Consider the following 15394-nt stretch of genomic DNA (forward strand, 5'->3'; position numbering starts at 1 on the left):
TAGGTACAGCACAGGTGTTTTTCGGAATTTTATTTTAATAAAATAAACGTTAAAGAGAAAACTTTGCATGAGTTTCCAATCCTATTTGAAAACAGAAGAAACAACTCCCCAATTGGCCACAGGTCCCCGCCAGCCCGCCCTCGGGAAGCACCGCGAGACGGTTTCCAGGCCTAGCTCCAGCACGCACGCACTGGCTGGGTGGTGCTTTAGCTGGTGTCCATCATGGCGTCGGAAGCGTCCAGCTGGGCGTCCAACTCCTCGGTGCCCCCCATCGGGTTGTAAGCGTCCTTCTGGGAGTCCCACTTTTTGGTGCCCCTCAGCGCGCCGCCAGTGTTCACCTGGGCGTCCAACCTTTGGGTGCTCCTCATGGAGTTGTAAGCGTCCAGCTGAGCGTCCAACTCCTCCGCAGAGATCTGTTGCTGTGAATTGCGTCCGGTGCCCCGGCCTGTAGCCCGGCTGCCTCCGCCCAAGCCTCCAGATCCTCGGTGTGGAGTCACCCCGCCCCTGTTGACACTCTGTACCGGGCTGCGCTGCGTGTGTATCTGTGAGGTGACGAGCTGGATGTTGAGGGGACGGCCATCCAAAGGGGCGCCGTGGTACTGTCTCATGGCTTCGAGGGCGTCTGCCTTCCGCGCAAAGTGCACGTGGCCTGTTCCCAGGCTGCGGCCGGAGCGGTCGTAGTGGACCCCGGCCTTCTTCAGAGGCCCGAACTCCGCAAACAGCTGCTGGACGTCCTCGTCGGACACTCCGAAGGCCAGGTTGGACAGAAGCAGCTTCCCCCCGGTCACCGGGCCGGCGCCCCTGCCCAAGCCCCTGCGGCAGCGGTCGTGTTGCCACTCGTCGGGAAGCTGTCTCAGCGGCCTGCTGTAGGGCGCCGGCCGGTTCCTGCCTCGGTCGAGGGCCGCCCGGTTCCGGAACGGCCCGCCGCCCCGGCTCACTGGAGCGGTGGTTTGCGCTCCGCCATTGCGGCCTCCCTGGGAGCCGGCCCGGCCTCGGTCCCGGCCTCGGTCCCAGCCTCGGTCCCGGCCTCGGTCCCGGCCTCGGTCCCAGCCTCGGTCCCGGCCTCGGTCCCGGCCTCGGTCCCAGCCTCGGTCCCGGCCTCGGTCCTGGCTTCGGTCCCTAGCCCCGCCGCTGCCGCCCCGCTGGCTCCGGTTCGGCCCAATGATGTCGTCCAGAGACATGTTGACTTTGTCGGCCATGGCGGGCCGGAATCGGCCTCAGATCGAGCCCGTGCGGGAAGCACGCCGGCCCTTCCCTTGCAGCGCGCGCGGGCGCCGGAGCTGTTCCTGAGCGGGCCCCAGATGTTGGGGTCCAGGCCCTGGGATTCCCAAAGGTGTGGACGGACTCCTCGCGGAAGCAGAAATGACACGCAGACAGCTGTTCAGACGGAGACAACAGAGTTCAGACGCGCCTTCTTCAGGGCTGAGAAGGTCTGTGAACCATAGACCCTGCCAGGTGCTGCCGCCCCTTCTTATATAGTCCCAGAGCGGTGGTGGGTGGGAGGAGCCAGAGAGGCCCACCAATCAGCCGCTCCCAGGAATGAAGCGTCACCGTTTGGGAGACCCCAACCTTAGGGTGGGGCAGGTGGCGCATCTCAAGGAAAGGTTCTCCTGAAAGTGGCTGCTATGCCTGGGGTGCTTGACCGGCGGGCGCCTCTTGGGCAGGCTCCTCCGACCCGGGACCCGTGAAGAGTGTTGGCGGGTTTTATTTTACTTTATGTTATTATTTTTTTTTTCTTATTTCTGTGCTCATTTCTCTTCATTCATTGCAATTGATTCTATCTCTCGGCAATGGACCCTTGAAAACATCCGTCCCATTTGCATGGGGGGGGGGAGGGGGAGTGGGAGGGGGGGTGTGCGGGATGGGGGAGGGGGAGACCGGAGACGCAAACCCACCGGACGTAGCGGCCCTTGGAGGTCATGGGAGGCAGAGGCTGAGGTGGATGTGAATAAAATGTGTATGCTTTCGTTACTTAGCTCTGAGCCCAGGACGCCAGAGGCCACCAGCAGTCAAACAGCCCCGTCAGAGAGCGGGGGTATAGATGTGTATGGATCTGTCCCTGTTCGTCAGTCTATGTTGTTCTCTGTATTCCACAAATGAGTGAGATCATGTGGTATTCAATTTTCTCTGACTGGCGAATTTCACTTAGCATAATGCTCTCCAGTTCCATCCATGCTGGCAAGAATTCCTTCTTCTTCCCACTTTATTACCGCAGTGTAGTCTTCCACTGGGTAGATGTACCACAGTTGTGTGTGTGTGTGTGTGTGTGTGTGTGTGTGTGTGTGTGTGTGTTCGTGTTGGTGTTTACTGCATTTCTGTGAAATGTTCCAGACACACACACCCCCCCCACTCCCCACACTACACCCCCACGCCCCTAGAGGCATATCCCTGGAGGCATCTCCCTACAGAAAAGCAGCTTAGGGTTTGGCCCCTCCCTTGGGCGGGCCCAGGTGCCAATGGCACCTTGAGGGCTTCCAGTGTGGTGGGAGCAGGGACACCTTGCAGGCGACATGAACCCATCTCTGGAAGAGGACACTGAGGCTGAGTCAGGTGAAATTGATTTGCATAAACGGGTCAGTTCTCAGGAAGACGGGAAGCTGGAGTTGAAGAAGCTGAGGGCCAGGGCGAGGGTACCCTTCTGAATAGGGTGCAGAGTGGGGGCCTAGGGAGAGAATGCCATCTGTCTGCAGTCAAACAGCTTAGCCCTACCGAGGGAGGGCATGACTCGTCCCTGTGTCTGTGGGGCCCTTCGGAGCAGGGTCTGAGTGCGGCGAGTGCTTGTCTGTGCGTGACTGCGGACGTAAACACCCAGTCACGCACAGACGCTCCTTGATGTGAATGGTCCGTCGGCATCCATGAGCACCCTTCAGCCCCTGCCTTCTCGTAGGCGGCGCGCCCCCTGCTGGCTTGTCCTTCCCCCCTCAGGTCAAGTCCCGGCACCTGTTTCTGCCTTCCCCAGAGGTGGCTGCGGGAGGGTGACTTGCATTAGCGCTACTCGACCAGCAGAGGGCGGGACGGGCTCTTATGCCATGCTTGGGCTGGGCCCTCGGGTCCAGCTCCCTCTCTGGATGAATGCTCAGGCCCCTGTCCAGAGACCAAGTACGGGCCGGGCCGCATGGGCTTGCCGAAGGGTTGAAAGCATTGAAAGGCTGGATTAATGTCATTACTAAGGAGGGCTTATTTTTTATTTTTATTATTATTATTATTATTATTATTATTATTATTATTTTATTTCGCGCTCCCGCGCGTGCAAGCCTGTGTGTGTGTGTGTGTGTGTGTGTGTGTGTGTGTGTGTGTGTGTGTGTGGGCAGGGCTGTTTTTTGTTTTTCTTTTAAGAAGTTGTGTGTGTGTGTGTTTTTAATTTTAAGAGGAGGGTTTTTGCCTGTTTGTTTGTTTGTTTGTTTTGTTTTGTTTTTTAAACCCAGTCAGAAGATCCAGTCTTCAAAGTGCATGCAAGCTGCTCCTTCCAGGGGGCCCGGACTGAATGTTCCAGGGCATCCCCAGGAAGGCCTGCAGGGATGGTGCCTCCCCATTCTGGAAGGTGTTCTGGACTCTGCCAAACAGGATGAAGTGTTTTGCCGACAGCCAGAGGAACCCGAAGTGGTTCTCATCGAACAGGATGAAGACCCCAGGGCGGCGCCTGGCGGAGACGAAGGTAGGTAAGTGCACACTAACGGTTTCCAGGACATAGGAACACATCCTGCTGGCTCTGGGGGTAATTCTGGTCTCTCGAGCCCACGTCCACAGCCAGAAGAAACGGAACGGGCTGCTCCTCCGAAGCTGCAGCCCTGGACTCCCCGACGCTGGGCTGGGCAGGGCTCCGCCAGCCATAGCCCTGGCTTTCCTCAGTCCCGTGTTCTTGCTGCGGCTGCGGCTGCGGCCGCAGCTGCTGCTCCCGGATCACCTGCTTGCCAGTCTCCTGGACCACAGGGGAGAGCTCTTTGAAGTTGCGGAAGATCTCGCCGTCTGGCGGGTGGATGCGGCGCATGAGGTGGATCTCTAACTTGGTGTTCATGCACTGTCCCGTGATGTGGGGGACCCTGGCATACTTCCCGCCATTTGGGCTCCGGTGACTTGGCAGCCGCCATTTTGCTTTTAAATATCTATCTAATGATCTTCTTACCGTGTGGAAGGAAGGGGGATAGAGAATTAGAAACCTCAAAGATGGAGAAACCTCAATCAGCTGCCTCCTGCAGACCTCCTGCTGGGCATGTGCCCACAAGCGAGGTATATGCCCTCGGCTGGAATCGGACCTGGGACCCTTTAGTCCGCACGCCGATGCTCTGTCCACGGAGCCAAACCAGTCAGCCGCCATTTTGAAAGGGCAAAGGTCAATCCCTCTCTTTTACCCTCTCTTTTACCGGCCGCCCCAAATCCCGCGTTTTAACTTCCCCGTTTTCGTAGCACAGAATAATACGAGTACAAAACATTGCACAAGTATACTTTTTACTACACAAAGGTGGATGAATACCTTTGTGTTGTTGGTGCGGGTGCGGGTGCAGGCGGGAGTGGGGGGAGGTGTGTGGGTGTGGGTGTGGGTGTGGGTGTGCTTCTGCGTGTGCGTGTGCGTGTGCGCGTGTGCGTCTGTGTGTGTAAAACCGCAGTCACGCACGGACACTTCTGGATCTGAATGGTCGGTCGGCATCCATGACCACCCTTCGGCCCCTGCCTTCTTGCAGACAGCGTGCCCCCTGCTCGTCCTTCCCCGCTCCGGTCAAGTCCAGGCACCTGGCTCCGGCTGCAGGAGGGTGGCTTGCTTTGGCGCTTCTCGGCCAGCCGAGGGCGGGACCAGCTCTTTGGCCCAGGCCCCAGTCAACCCAATCTCTGTTATCCACAGCCAAAGACTGTGTCAGGTCCAGGCCATCTGGTCGACCGCCCCTCCCCCACCCCCACCCCCCATCCCCCTCCCTCTGTGGATGAATGGCCAGGCCCCCGCCCAGAGACCAGGTTCGGGCCTGGCCATCTGGGCTTGCCGAAGCGTCAGAACGTTGAAAGGCTGCATCAGCGTGTTTTCTATGGAGGTTTTTTTGTTTGTTTGTTTTCCTTTTTTTTTTTTTTTTTGAAGTTTTTTTTTTGTTTTGTTTTGTTTTGTTTGGAGGTATTTTGTTTTTGGAGGTTTTTTTTTTTGTTTTGTTTTGTTTTGTTTTGTATTTATGATTTTTGTTGTTGTTGAGGGAAGTAGTTTCTTTGTTTGTTTTTTTGTTTGTTTGGTTTGTTGGTTGGTTGGTTGGTTGGTTGGTTGGTTGGTTGGTTTTGAATAGACCCATTTCTGTTTATTATGGCCAAGGTGAAAACGCCAGCTCCTCCACAATAGCTACCAGTAGAATTGATCCCCAAAATGACTAGGTACAGCACAGGTGTTTTTCGGAATTTTATTTTAATAAAATAAACGTTAAAGAGAAAACTTTGCATGAGTTTCCAATCCTATTTGAAAACAGAAGAAACAACTCCCCAATTGGCCACAGGTCCCCGCCAGCCCGCCCTCGGGAAGCACCGCGAGACGGTTTCCAGGCCTAGCTCCAGCACGCACGCACTGGCTGGGTGGTGCTTTAGCTGGTGTCCATCATGGCGTCGGAAGCGTCCAGCTGGGCGTCCAACTCCTCGGTGCCCCCCATCGGGTTGTAAGCGTCCTTCTGGGAGTCCCACTTTTTGGTGCCCCTCAGCGCGCCGCCAGTGTTCACCTGGGCGTCCAACCTTTTGGTGCTCCTCATGGAGTTGTAAGCGTCCAGCTGAGCGTCCAACTCCTCCGCAGAGATCTGTTGCTGTGAATTGCGTCCGGTGCCCCGGCCTGTAGCCCGGCTGCCTCCGCCCAAGCCTCCAGATCCTCGGTGTGGAGTCACCCCGCCCCTGTTGACACTCTGTACCGGGCTGCGCTGCGTGTGTATCTGTGAGGTGACGAGCTGGATGTTGAGGGGACGGCCATCCAAAGGGGCGCCGTGGTACTGTCTCATGGCTTCGAGGGCGTCTGCCTTCCGCGCAAAGTGCACGTGGCCTGTTCCCAGGCTGCGGCCGGAGCGGTCGTAGTGGACCCCGGCCTTCTTCAGAGGCCCGAACTCCGCAAACAGCTGCTGGACGTCCTCGTCGGACACTCCGAAGGCCAGGTTGGACAGAAGCAGCTTCCCCCCGGTCACCGGGCCGGCGCCCCTGCCCAAGCCCCTGCGGCAGCGGTCGTGTTGCCACTCGTCGGGAAGCTGTCTCAGCGGCCTGCTGTAGGGCGCCGGCCGGTTCCTGCCTCGGTCGAGGGCCGCCCGGTTCCGGAACGGCCCGCCGCCCCGGCTCACTGGAGCGGTGGTTTGCGCTCCGCCATTGCGGCCTCCCTGGGAGCCGGCCCGGCCTCGGTCCCGGCCTCGGTCCCAGCCTCGGTCCCGGCCTCGGTCCCGGCCTCGGTCCCAGCCTCGGTCCCGGCCTCGGTCCTGGCTTCGGTCCCTAGCCCCGCCGCTGCCGCCCCGCTGGCTCCGGTTCGGCCCAATGATGTCGTCCAGAGACATGTTGACTTTGTCGGCCATGGCGGGCCGGAATCGGCCTCAGATCGAGCCCGTGCGGGAAGCACGCCGGCCCTTCCCTTGCAGCGCGCGCGGGCGCCGGAGCTGTTCCTGAGCGGGCCCCAGATGTTGGGGTCCAGGCCCTGGGATTCCCAAAGGTGTGGACGGACTCCTCGCGGAAGCAGAAATGACACGCAGACAGCTGTTCAGACGGAGACAACAGAGTTCAGACGCGCCTTCTTCAGGGCTGAGAAGGTCTGTGAACCATAGACCCTGCCAGGTGCTGCCGCCCCTTCTTATATAGTCCCAGAGCGGTGGTGGGTGGGAGGAGCCAGAGAGGCCCACCAATCAGCCGCTCCCAGGAATGAAGCGTCACCGTTTGGGAGACCCCAACCTTAGGGTGGGGCAGGTGGCGCATCTCAAGGAAAGGTTCTCCTGAAAGTGGCTGCTATGCCTGGGGTGCTTGACCGGCGGGCGCCTCTTGGGCAGGCTCCTCCGACCCGGGACCCGTGAAGAGTGTTGGCGGGTTTTATTTTACTTTATGTTATTATTTTTTTTTTCTTATTTCTGTGCTCATTTCTCTTCATTCATTGCAATTGATTCTATCTCTCGGCAATGGACCCTTGAAAACATCCGTCCCATTTGCATGGGGGGGGGGGAGGGGGAGTGGGAGGGGGGGTGTGCGGGATGGGGGAGGGGGAGACCGGAGACGCAAACCCACCGGACGTAGCGGCCCTTGGAGGTCATGGGAGGCAGAGGCTGAGGTGGATGTGAATAAAATGTGTATGCTTTCGTTACTTAGCTCTGAGCCCAGGACGCCAGAGGCCACCAGCAGTCAAACAGCCCCGTCAGAGAGCGGGGGTATAGATGTGTATGGATCTGTCCCTGTTCGTCAGTCTATGTTGTTCTCTGTATTCCACAAATGAGTGAGATCATGTGGTATTCAATTTTCTCTGACTGGCGAATTTCACTTAGCATAATGCTCTCCAGTTCCATCCATGCTGGCAAGAATTCCTTCTTCTTCCCACTTTATTACCGCAGTGTAGTCTTCCACTGGGTAGATGTACCACAGTTGTGTGTGTGTGTGTGTGTGTGTGTGTGTGTGTGTGTGTGTGTTCGTGTTGGTGTTTACTGCATTTCTGTGAAATGTTCCAGACACACACACCCCCCCCACTCCCCACACTACACCCCCACGCCCCTAGAGGCATATCCCTGGAGGCATCTCCCTACAGAAAAGCAGCTTAGGGTTTGGCCCCTCCCTTGGGCGGGCCCAGGTGCCAATGGCACCTTGAGGGCTTCCAGTGTGGTGGGAGCAGGGACACCTTGCAGGCGACATGAACCCATCTCTGGAAGAGGACACTGAGGCTGAGTCAGGTGAAATTGATTTGCATAAACGGGTCAGTTCTCAGGAAGACGGGAAGCTGGAGTTGAAGAAGCTGAGGGCCAGGGCGAGGGTACCCTTCTGAACAGGGTGCAGAGTGGGGGCCTAGGGAGAGAATGCCATCTGTCTGCAGTCAAACAGCTTAGCCCTACCGAGGGAGGGCATGACTCGTCCCTGTGTCTGTGGGGCCCTTCGGAGCAGGGTCTGAGTGCGGCGAGTGCTTGTCTGTGCGTGACTGCGGACGTAAACACCCAGTCACGCACAGACGCTCCTTGATGTGAATGGTCCGTCGGCATCCATGAGCACCCTTCAGCCCCTGCCTTCTCGTAGGCGGCGCGCCCCCTGCTGGCTTGTCCTTCCCCCCTCAGGTCAAGTCCCGGCACCTGTTTCTGCCTTCCCCAGAGGTGGCTGCGGGAGGGTGACTTGCATTAGCGCTACTCGACCAGCAGAGGGCGGGACGGGCTCTTATGCCATGCTTGGGCTGGGCCCTCGGGTCCAGCTCCCTCTCTGGATGAATGCTCAGGCCCCTGTCCAGAGACCAAGTACGGGCCGGGCCGCATGGGCTTGCCGAAGGGTTGAAAGCATTGAAAGGCTGGATTAATGTCATTACTAAGGAGGGCTTATTTTTTATTTTTATTATTATTATTATTATTATTATTATTATTATTTTATTTCGCGCTCCCGCGCGTGCAAGCCTGTGTGTGTGTGTGTGTGTGTGTGTGTGTGTGTGTGTGTGTGTGTGTGGGCAGGGCTGTTTTTTGTTTTTCTTTTAAGAAGTTGTGTGTGTGTGTGTTTTTAATTTTAAGAGGAGGGTTTTTGCCTGTTTGTTTGTTTGTTTGTTTTGTTTTGTTTTTTAAACCCAGTCAGAAGATCCAGTCTTCAAAGTGCATGCAAGCTGCTCCTTCCAGGGGGCCCGGACTGAATGTTCCAGGGCATCCCCAGGAAGGCCTGCAGGGATGGTGCCTCCCCATTCTGGAAGGTGTTCTGGACTCTGCCAAACAGGATGAAGTGTTTTGCCGACAGCCAGAGGAACCCGAAGTGGTTCTCATCGAACAGGATGAAGACCCCAGGGCGGCGCCTGGCGGAGACGAAGGTAGGTAAGTGCACACTAACGGTTTCCAGGACATAGGAACACATCCTGCTGGCTCTGGGGGTAATTCTGGTCTCTCGAGCCCACGTCCACAGCCAGAAGAAACGGAACGGGCTGCTCCTCCGAAGCTGCAGCCCTGGACTCCCCGACGCTGGGCTGGGCAGGGCTCCGCCAGCCATAGCCCTGGCTTTCCTCAGTCCCGTGTTCTTGCTGCGGCTGCGGCCGCGGCTGCTGCTCCCGGATCACCTGCTTGCCAGTCTCCTGGACCACAGGGGAGAGCTCTTTGAAGTTGCGGAAGATCTCGCCGTCTGGCGGGTGGATGCGGCGCATGAGGTGGATCTCTAACTTGGTGTTCATGCACTGTCCCGTGATGTGGGGGACCCTGGCATACTTCCCGCCATTTGGGCTCCGGTGACTTGGCAGCCGCCATTTTGCTTTTAAATATCTATCTAATGATCTTCTTACCGTGTGGAAGGAAGGGGGATAGAGAATTAGAAACCTCAAAGATGGAGAAACCTCAATCAGCTGCCTCCTGCAGACCTCCTGCTGGGCATGTGCCCACAAGCGAGGTATATGCCCTCGGCTGGAATCGGACCTGGGACCCTTTAGTCCGCACGCCGATGCTCTGTCCACGGAGCCAAACCAGTCAGCCGCCATTTTGAAAGGGCAAAGGTCAATCCCTCTCTTTTACCCTCTCTTTTACCGGCCGCCCCAAATCCCGCGTTTTAACTTCCCCGTTTTCGTAGCACAGAATAATACGAGTACAAAACATTGCACAAGTATACTTTTTACTACACAAAGGTGGATGAATACCTTTGTGTTGTTGGTGCGGGTGCGGGTGCAGGCGGGAGTGGGGGGAGGTGTGTGGGTGTGGGTGTGGGTGTGGGTGTGCTTCTGCGTGTGCGTGTGCGTGTGCGCGTGTGCGTCTGTGTGTGTAAAACCGCAGTCACGCACGGACACTTCTGGATCTGAATGGTCGGTCGGCATCCATGACCACCCTTCGGCCCCTGCCTTCTTGCAGACAGCGTGCCCCCTGCTCGTCCTTCCCCGCTCCGGTCAAGTCCAGGCACCTGGCTCCGGCTGCAGGAGGGTGGCTTGCTTTGGCGCTTCTCGGCCAGCCGAGGGCGGGACCAGCTCTTTGGCCCAGGCCCCAGTCAACCCAATCTCTGTTATCCACAGCCAAAGACTGTGTCAGGTCCAGGCCATCTGGTCGACCGCCCCTCCCCCACCCCCACCCCCCATCCCCCTCCCTCTGTGGATGAATGGCCAGGCCCCCGCCCAGAGACCAGGTTCGGGCCTGGCCATCTGGGCTTGCCGAAGCGTCAGAACGTTGAAAGGCTGCATCAGCGTGTTTTCTATGGAGGTTTTTTTGTTTGTTTGTTTTCCTTTTTTTTTTTTTTTTTGAAGTTTTTTTTTTGTTTTGTTTTGTTTTGTTTGGAGGTATTTTGTTTTTGGAGGTTTTTTTTTTTTTTGTTTTGTTTGTTTTGTTTTGTATTTATGATTTTTGTTGTTGTTGAGGGAAGTAGTTTCTTTGTTTGTTTTTTTGTTTGTTTGGTTTGTTGGTTGGTTGGTTGGTTGGTTGGTTGGTTGGTTGGTTGGTTGGTTTTGAATAGACCCATTTCTGTTTATTATGGCCAAGGTGAAAACGCCAGCTCCTCCACAATAGCTACCAGTAGAATTGATCCCCAAAATGACTAGGTACAGCACAGGTGTTTTTCGGAATTTTATTTTAATAAAATAAACGTTAAAGAGAAAACTTTGCATGAGTTTCCAATCCTATTTGAAAACAGAAGAAACAACTCCCCAATTGGCCACAGGTCCCCGCCAGCCCGCCCTCGGGAAGCACCGCGAGACGGTTTCCAGGCCTAGCTCCAGCACGCACGCACTGGCTGGGTGGTGCTTTAGCTGGTGTCCATCATGGCGTCGGAAGCGTCCAGCTGGGCGTCCAACTCCTCGGTGCCCCCCATCGGGTTGTAAGCGTCCTTCTGGGAGTCCCACTTTTTGGTGCCCCTCAGCGCGCCGCCAGTGTTCACCTGGGCGTCCAACCTTTTGGTGCTCCTCATGGAGTTGTAAGCGTCCAGCTGAGCGTCCAACTCCTCCGCAGAGATCTGTTGCTGTGAATTGCGTCCGGTGCCCCGGCCTGTAGCCCGGCTGCCTCCGCCCAAGCCTCCAGATCCTCGGTGTGGAGTCACCCCGCCCCTGTTGACACTCTGTACCGGGCTGCGCTGCGTGTGTATCTGTGAGGTGACGAGCTGGATGTTGAGGGGACGGCCATCCAAAGGGGCGCCGTGGTACTGTCTCATGGCTTCGAGGGCGTCTGCCTTCCGCGCAAAGTGCACGTGGCCTGTTCCCAGGCTGCGGCCGGAGCGGTCGTAGTGGACCCCGGCCTTCTTCAGAGGCCCGAACTCCGCAAACAGCTGCTGGACGTCCTCGTCGGACACTCCGAAGGCCAGGTTGGACAGAAGCAGCTTCCCCCCGGTCACCGGGCCGGCGCCCCTGCCCAAGCCCCTGCGGCAGCGGTCGTGTTGCCACTCGTCGGGAAGCTGTCTCAGCGGCCTGCTGTAGGGCGCCGGCCGGTTCCTGCCTCGGTCGAGGGCCGCCCGGTTCCGGAACGGCCCGCCGCCCCGGCTCACTGGAGCGGTGGTTTGCGCTCCGCCATTGCGGCCTCCCTGGGAGCCGGCCCGGCCTCGGTCCCGGCCTCGGTCCCAGCCTCGGTCCCGGCCTCGGTCCCGGCCTCGGTCCCAGCCTCGGTCCCGGCCTCGGTCCCGGCCTCGGTCCCAGCCTCGGTCCCGGCCTCGGTCCTGGCTTCGGTCCCTAGCCCCGCCGCTGCCGCCCCGCTGGCTCCGGTTCGGCCCAATGATGTCGTCCAGAGACATGTTGACTTTGTCGGCCATGGCGGGCCGGAATCGGCCTCAGATCGAGCCCGTGCGGGAAGCACGCCGGCCCTTCCCTTGCAGCGCGCGCGGGCGCCGGAGCTGTTCCTGAGCGGGCCCCAGATGTTGGGGTCCAGGCCCTGGGATTCCCAAAGGTGTGGACGGACTCCTCGCGGAAGCAGAAATGACACGCAGACAGCTGTTCAGACGGAGACAACAGAGTTCAGACGCGCCTTCTTCAGGGCTGAGAAGGTCTGTGAACCATAGACCCTGCCAGGTGCTGCCGCCCCTTCTTATATAGTCCCAGAGCGGTGGTGGGTGGGAGGAGCCAGAGAGGCCCACCAATCAGCCGCTCCCAGGAATGAAGCGTCACCGTTTGGGAGACCCCAACCTTAGGGTGGGGCAGGTGGCGCATCTCAAGGAAAGGTTCTCCTGAAAGTGGCTGCTATGCCTGGGGTGCTTGACCGGCGGGCGCCTCTTGGGCAGGCTCCTCCGACCCGGGACCCGTGAAGAGTGTTGGCGGGTTTTATTTTACTTTATGTTATTATTTTTTTTTTCTTATTTCTGTGCTCATTTCTCTTCATTCATTGCAATTGATTCTATCTCTCGGCAATGGACCCTTGAAAACATCCGTCCCATTTGCATGGGGGGGGGAGGGGGAGTGGGAGGGGGGGTGTGCGGGATGGGGGAGGGGGAGACCGGAGACGCAAACCCACCGGACGTAGCGGCCCTTGGAGGTCATGGGAGGCAGAGGCTGAGGTGGATGTGAATAAAATGTGTATGCTTTCGTTACTTAGCTCTGAGCCCAGGACGCCAGAGGCCACCAGCAGTCAAACAGCCCCGTCAGAGAGCGGGGGTATAGATGTGTATGGATCTGTCCCTGTTCGTCAGTCTATGTTGTTCTCTGTATTCCACAAATGAGTGAGATCATGTGGTATTCAATTTTCTCTGACTGGCGAATTTCACTTAGCATAATGCTCTCCAGTTCCATCCATGCTGGCAAGAATTCCTTCTTCTTCCCACTTTATTACCGCAGTGTAGTCTTCCACTGGGTAGATGTACCACAGTTGTGTGTGTGTGTGCTTGTGTTGGTGTTTACTGCATTTCTGTGAAATGTTCCAGACACCCCCCCCCCAACTCCCCACACTACACCCCCACGCCCCTAGAGGCATATCCCTGGAGGCATCTCCCTACAGAAAAGCAGCTTAGGGTTTGGCCCCTCCCTTGGGCGGGCCCAGGTGCCAATGGCACCTTGAGGGCTTCCAGTGTGGTGGGAGCAGGACTCCTCGGGGGATGTCCACAGGCCAGGCCGAGGGACCCCACCAGGGCATAAATCCGTGCACCAGGCCTCTAGTAAAAACAAATTGGAAAAAAAAAAGATTAAGTAGGGTTCATTCCTTGGATGCAAGGATGGTTCAATGTTTGCAAATCAATCAATGTGATAAACCACATTAACAAAATAAAACATAAAAATCATATAATCATATCAATAGATGCAGAAAAAGCATTTGACAAGATACAACATCCACTTATGATTAATATACTCAATAAAATGGATATAGAAGGAAAGTATCTCAACATAATAAAGGCCATATATGACAAACTCTCAGCTAATATCATATTCAATGGTGAAAAACTGGACGTTTTTTCTCTAAGATCAGAAACAAAACAAGGTTGCTCACTCTTGCCACTGTTATTCAACATAGTACTGGAAGTGCGAGCCAGAGCAATTAGGGGAGAAAAATAAATAAAAGGTGTCGAAACAGAACTGACACTATTTGCAGACAACATGATTTTGTATATAGAAAGCCCTAAAGACGCCACCAAAAGACTATTAGAAACAATGACGAATACAATAAAGTAGCAAAAAACAAAAATCAATACACAAAAATCCACTATATTTCTATATGCCAGGGGTCCTCAAACTTTTTAAACAGGGGGCCCGTTCACTGTCTCTCAGACCGTTGGAGGGCTGGACTATAGTTTTAAAAAAAAAACAACTATTAACGAATTCCTATGCGCACCGCACATATCTTATTTTGAAGTAAAAAAACAAAACGGGAACAAATACAATATTTGTATTTGCATGTGGCCCACGGGTCACAGTTTGAGGACCCCTGCTATATGCAAACAACAAAATACCAGAAAAAGAAACAAAAAAATCCCATTTACAACTGCAACAAGAAGGATAAAATACCTAGGAAGAAATTTAACAAAGGAGGTGAAAGACCTGTACACTGAAAAGTATAAGACATTGTTGAAAGACACTCAAGAAGACACAAAGAAATGGAAAGATATTCCATGTTCATGGATTGGAAGAATTAACACTGTTAAAAATGACCATTACCTAAAGTAATATACAGATTTAACACAATCCCCATCAAAACCCCAATGGTATTTTTCACAGAAATAAAAACAAAAAATCCTCAGATCTATACGGAACCACAAAAGACCCTAAAATAGCCAAAGCTACCTAGAGAAAAAAGGACAAAGCCGGATGTATCACACTGCCTGTCTTAAAATTATACTACAAAGCTAAAACAATCAGAAAAAGAGACATACAGAGCAAAGGAACAGAATTTAGAGGCCAGAAATAAGCTAACACATACTAGTCTATGGGCAACTAATAGTTGACAAACGAGACAAAAGCACACAGCAGAGAAAAGAAAGTCTCTTCAATAAATGGTGCTGGGAAAACTGGAAAGCCACATCCAAAAGAATGAAACTAAACTGCTATTTGACACCATAAACAAAAGTTAGCTCAAAATGGACCAAGGACTTTAATATAAGACCTGAACCAATAAAATGCATAGAAGAAAACATAGGCACTAATCTTGTGGACTTTGGTCTCAGAGGGGCTTTTGTGAACTTGACCCCAAAGGCATGGGAAATAAAAGCAAAAATAAATGAATGTGTCTACTAGGACATCAAACTAAAAAGCTTCCACATAGCAAAAGAAACCAGCAACAAAACAAAAAGGCAACCAACTGAATGGGGGACGATATTTGCAAATGATACCTCTGATTAGGGCTGATACCAAAAATACATAAAGAACTCATACAACTCAACAACAACAAAAAAAAACACCAAACAATCCAATTAAGAAATAAGCTGAGGCTGAACAGACATTTCTCTAAAGAGGACAAATAGATGGACAATAGAGATATAAAAAGATGCTCAGCATGACTAATCGTCAGGGAAATGACAATTAAAACCACAATGAAATATCATCTCACCTCTGTCAGAATGGATATCAGTAAATCAAATAAGTGCTGGCGAGAATGTGGAGAAACGGGAACCCTCTGGCATTACTGGTAGAAATGTAAATTGCTGCAACCACTATGGAAAACAGTGTGGACTGGTTCCTCAAAATATTAAGAACAAAGCTACCACATGACCCAGCAATCCCTCTTCTGAGTATCTACCTAAAAAGTTGGAAAACATTTATTTGTAAAGATATGTGTATCCCTATGTTCACTGCACAAGATCCAAGATATGGAAACAACCTAAGTATCCTTTGACAGATGATTGGATAAAGAAGATGGGGTACATATATACAATGGAATAC

General features: G+C 54.4%; 3 protein-coding genes across 3 annotated transcripts; all 3 read right to left on the minus strand.

The window, feature by feature from the left end:
• Nucleotides 1-206: 206 nt before the first annotated feature.
• LOC132237674 (THO complex subunit 4-like) lies at nucleotides 207-1199 on the minus strand. Its single transcript, XM_059702293.1, has 2 exons — nucleotides 1100-1199; nucleotides 207-937 (listed from the first exon to the last, which is right to left on the minus strand). The coding sequence occupies exons 1-2, from the start codon at nucleotides 1197-1199 to the stop codon at nucleotides 207-209; spliced, it is 831 nt and encodes a 276-aa protein (XP_059558276.1).
• A 4350-nt stretch (nucleotides 1200-5549) lies between these two features.
• Nucleotides 5550-6506, minus strand: LOC132237675 (THO complex subunit 4-like). Its single transcript, XM_059702294.1, has one exon. It carries the CDS (start codon nucleotides 6504-6506, stop codon nucleotides 5550-5552), a length of 957 nt encoding a protein of 318 aa, XP_059558277.1.
• Nucleotides 6507-10854: 4348 nt separating this feature from the next.
• LOC132237676 (aly/REF export factor 2-like) lies at nucleotides 10855-11847 on the minus strand. Its single transcript, XM_059702295.1, has 2 exons — nucleotides 11784-11847; nucleotides 10855-11585 (listed from the first exon to the last, which is right to left on the minus strand). Exons 1-2 carry the CDS (start codon nucleotides 11845-11847, stop codon nucleotides 10855-10857), a joined length of 795 nt encoding a protein of 264 aa, XP_059558278.1.
• Between the last annotated feature and the right edge of the window lie 3547 nt (nucleotides 11848-15394).

This window comes from Myotis daubentonii, chromosome 6 (genome assembly GCF_963259705.1).
Source record: "Myotis daubentonii chromosome 6, mMyoDau2.1, whole genome shotgun sequence".
Lineage (NCBI taxonomy): Eukaryota > Metazoa > Chordata > Mammalia > Chiroptera > Vespertilionidae > Myotis > Myotis daubentonii.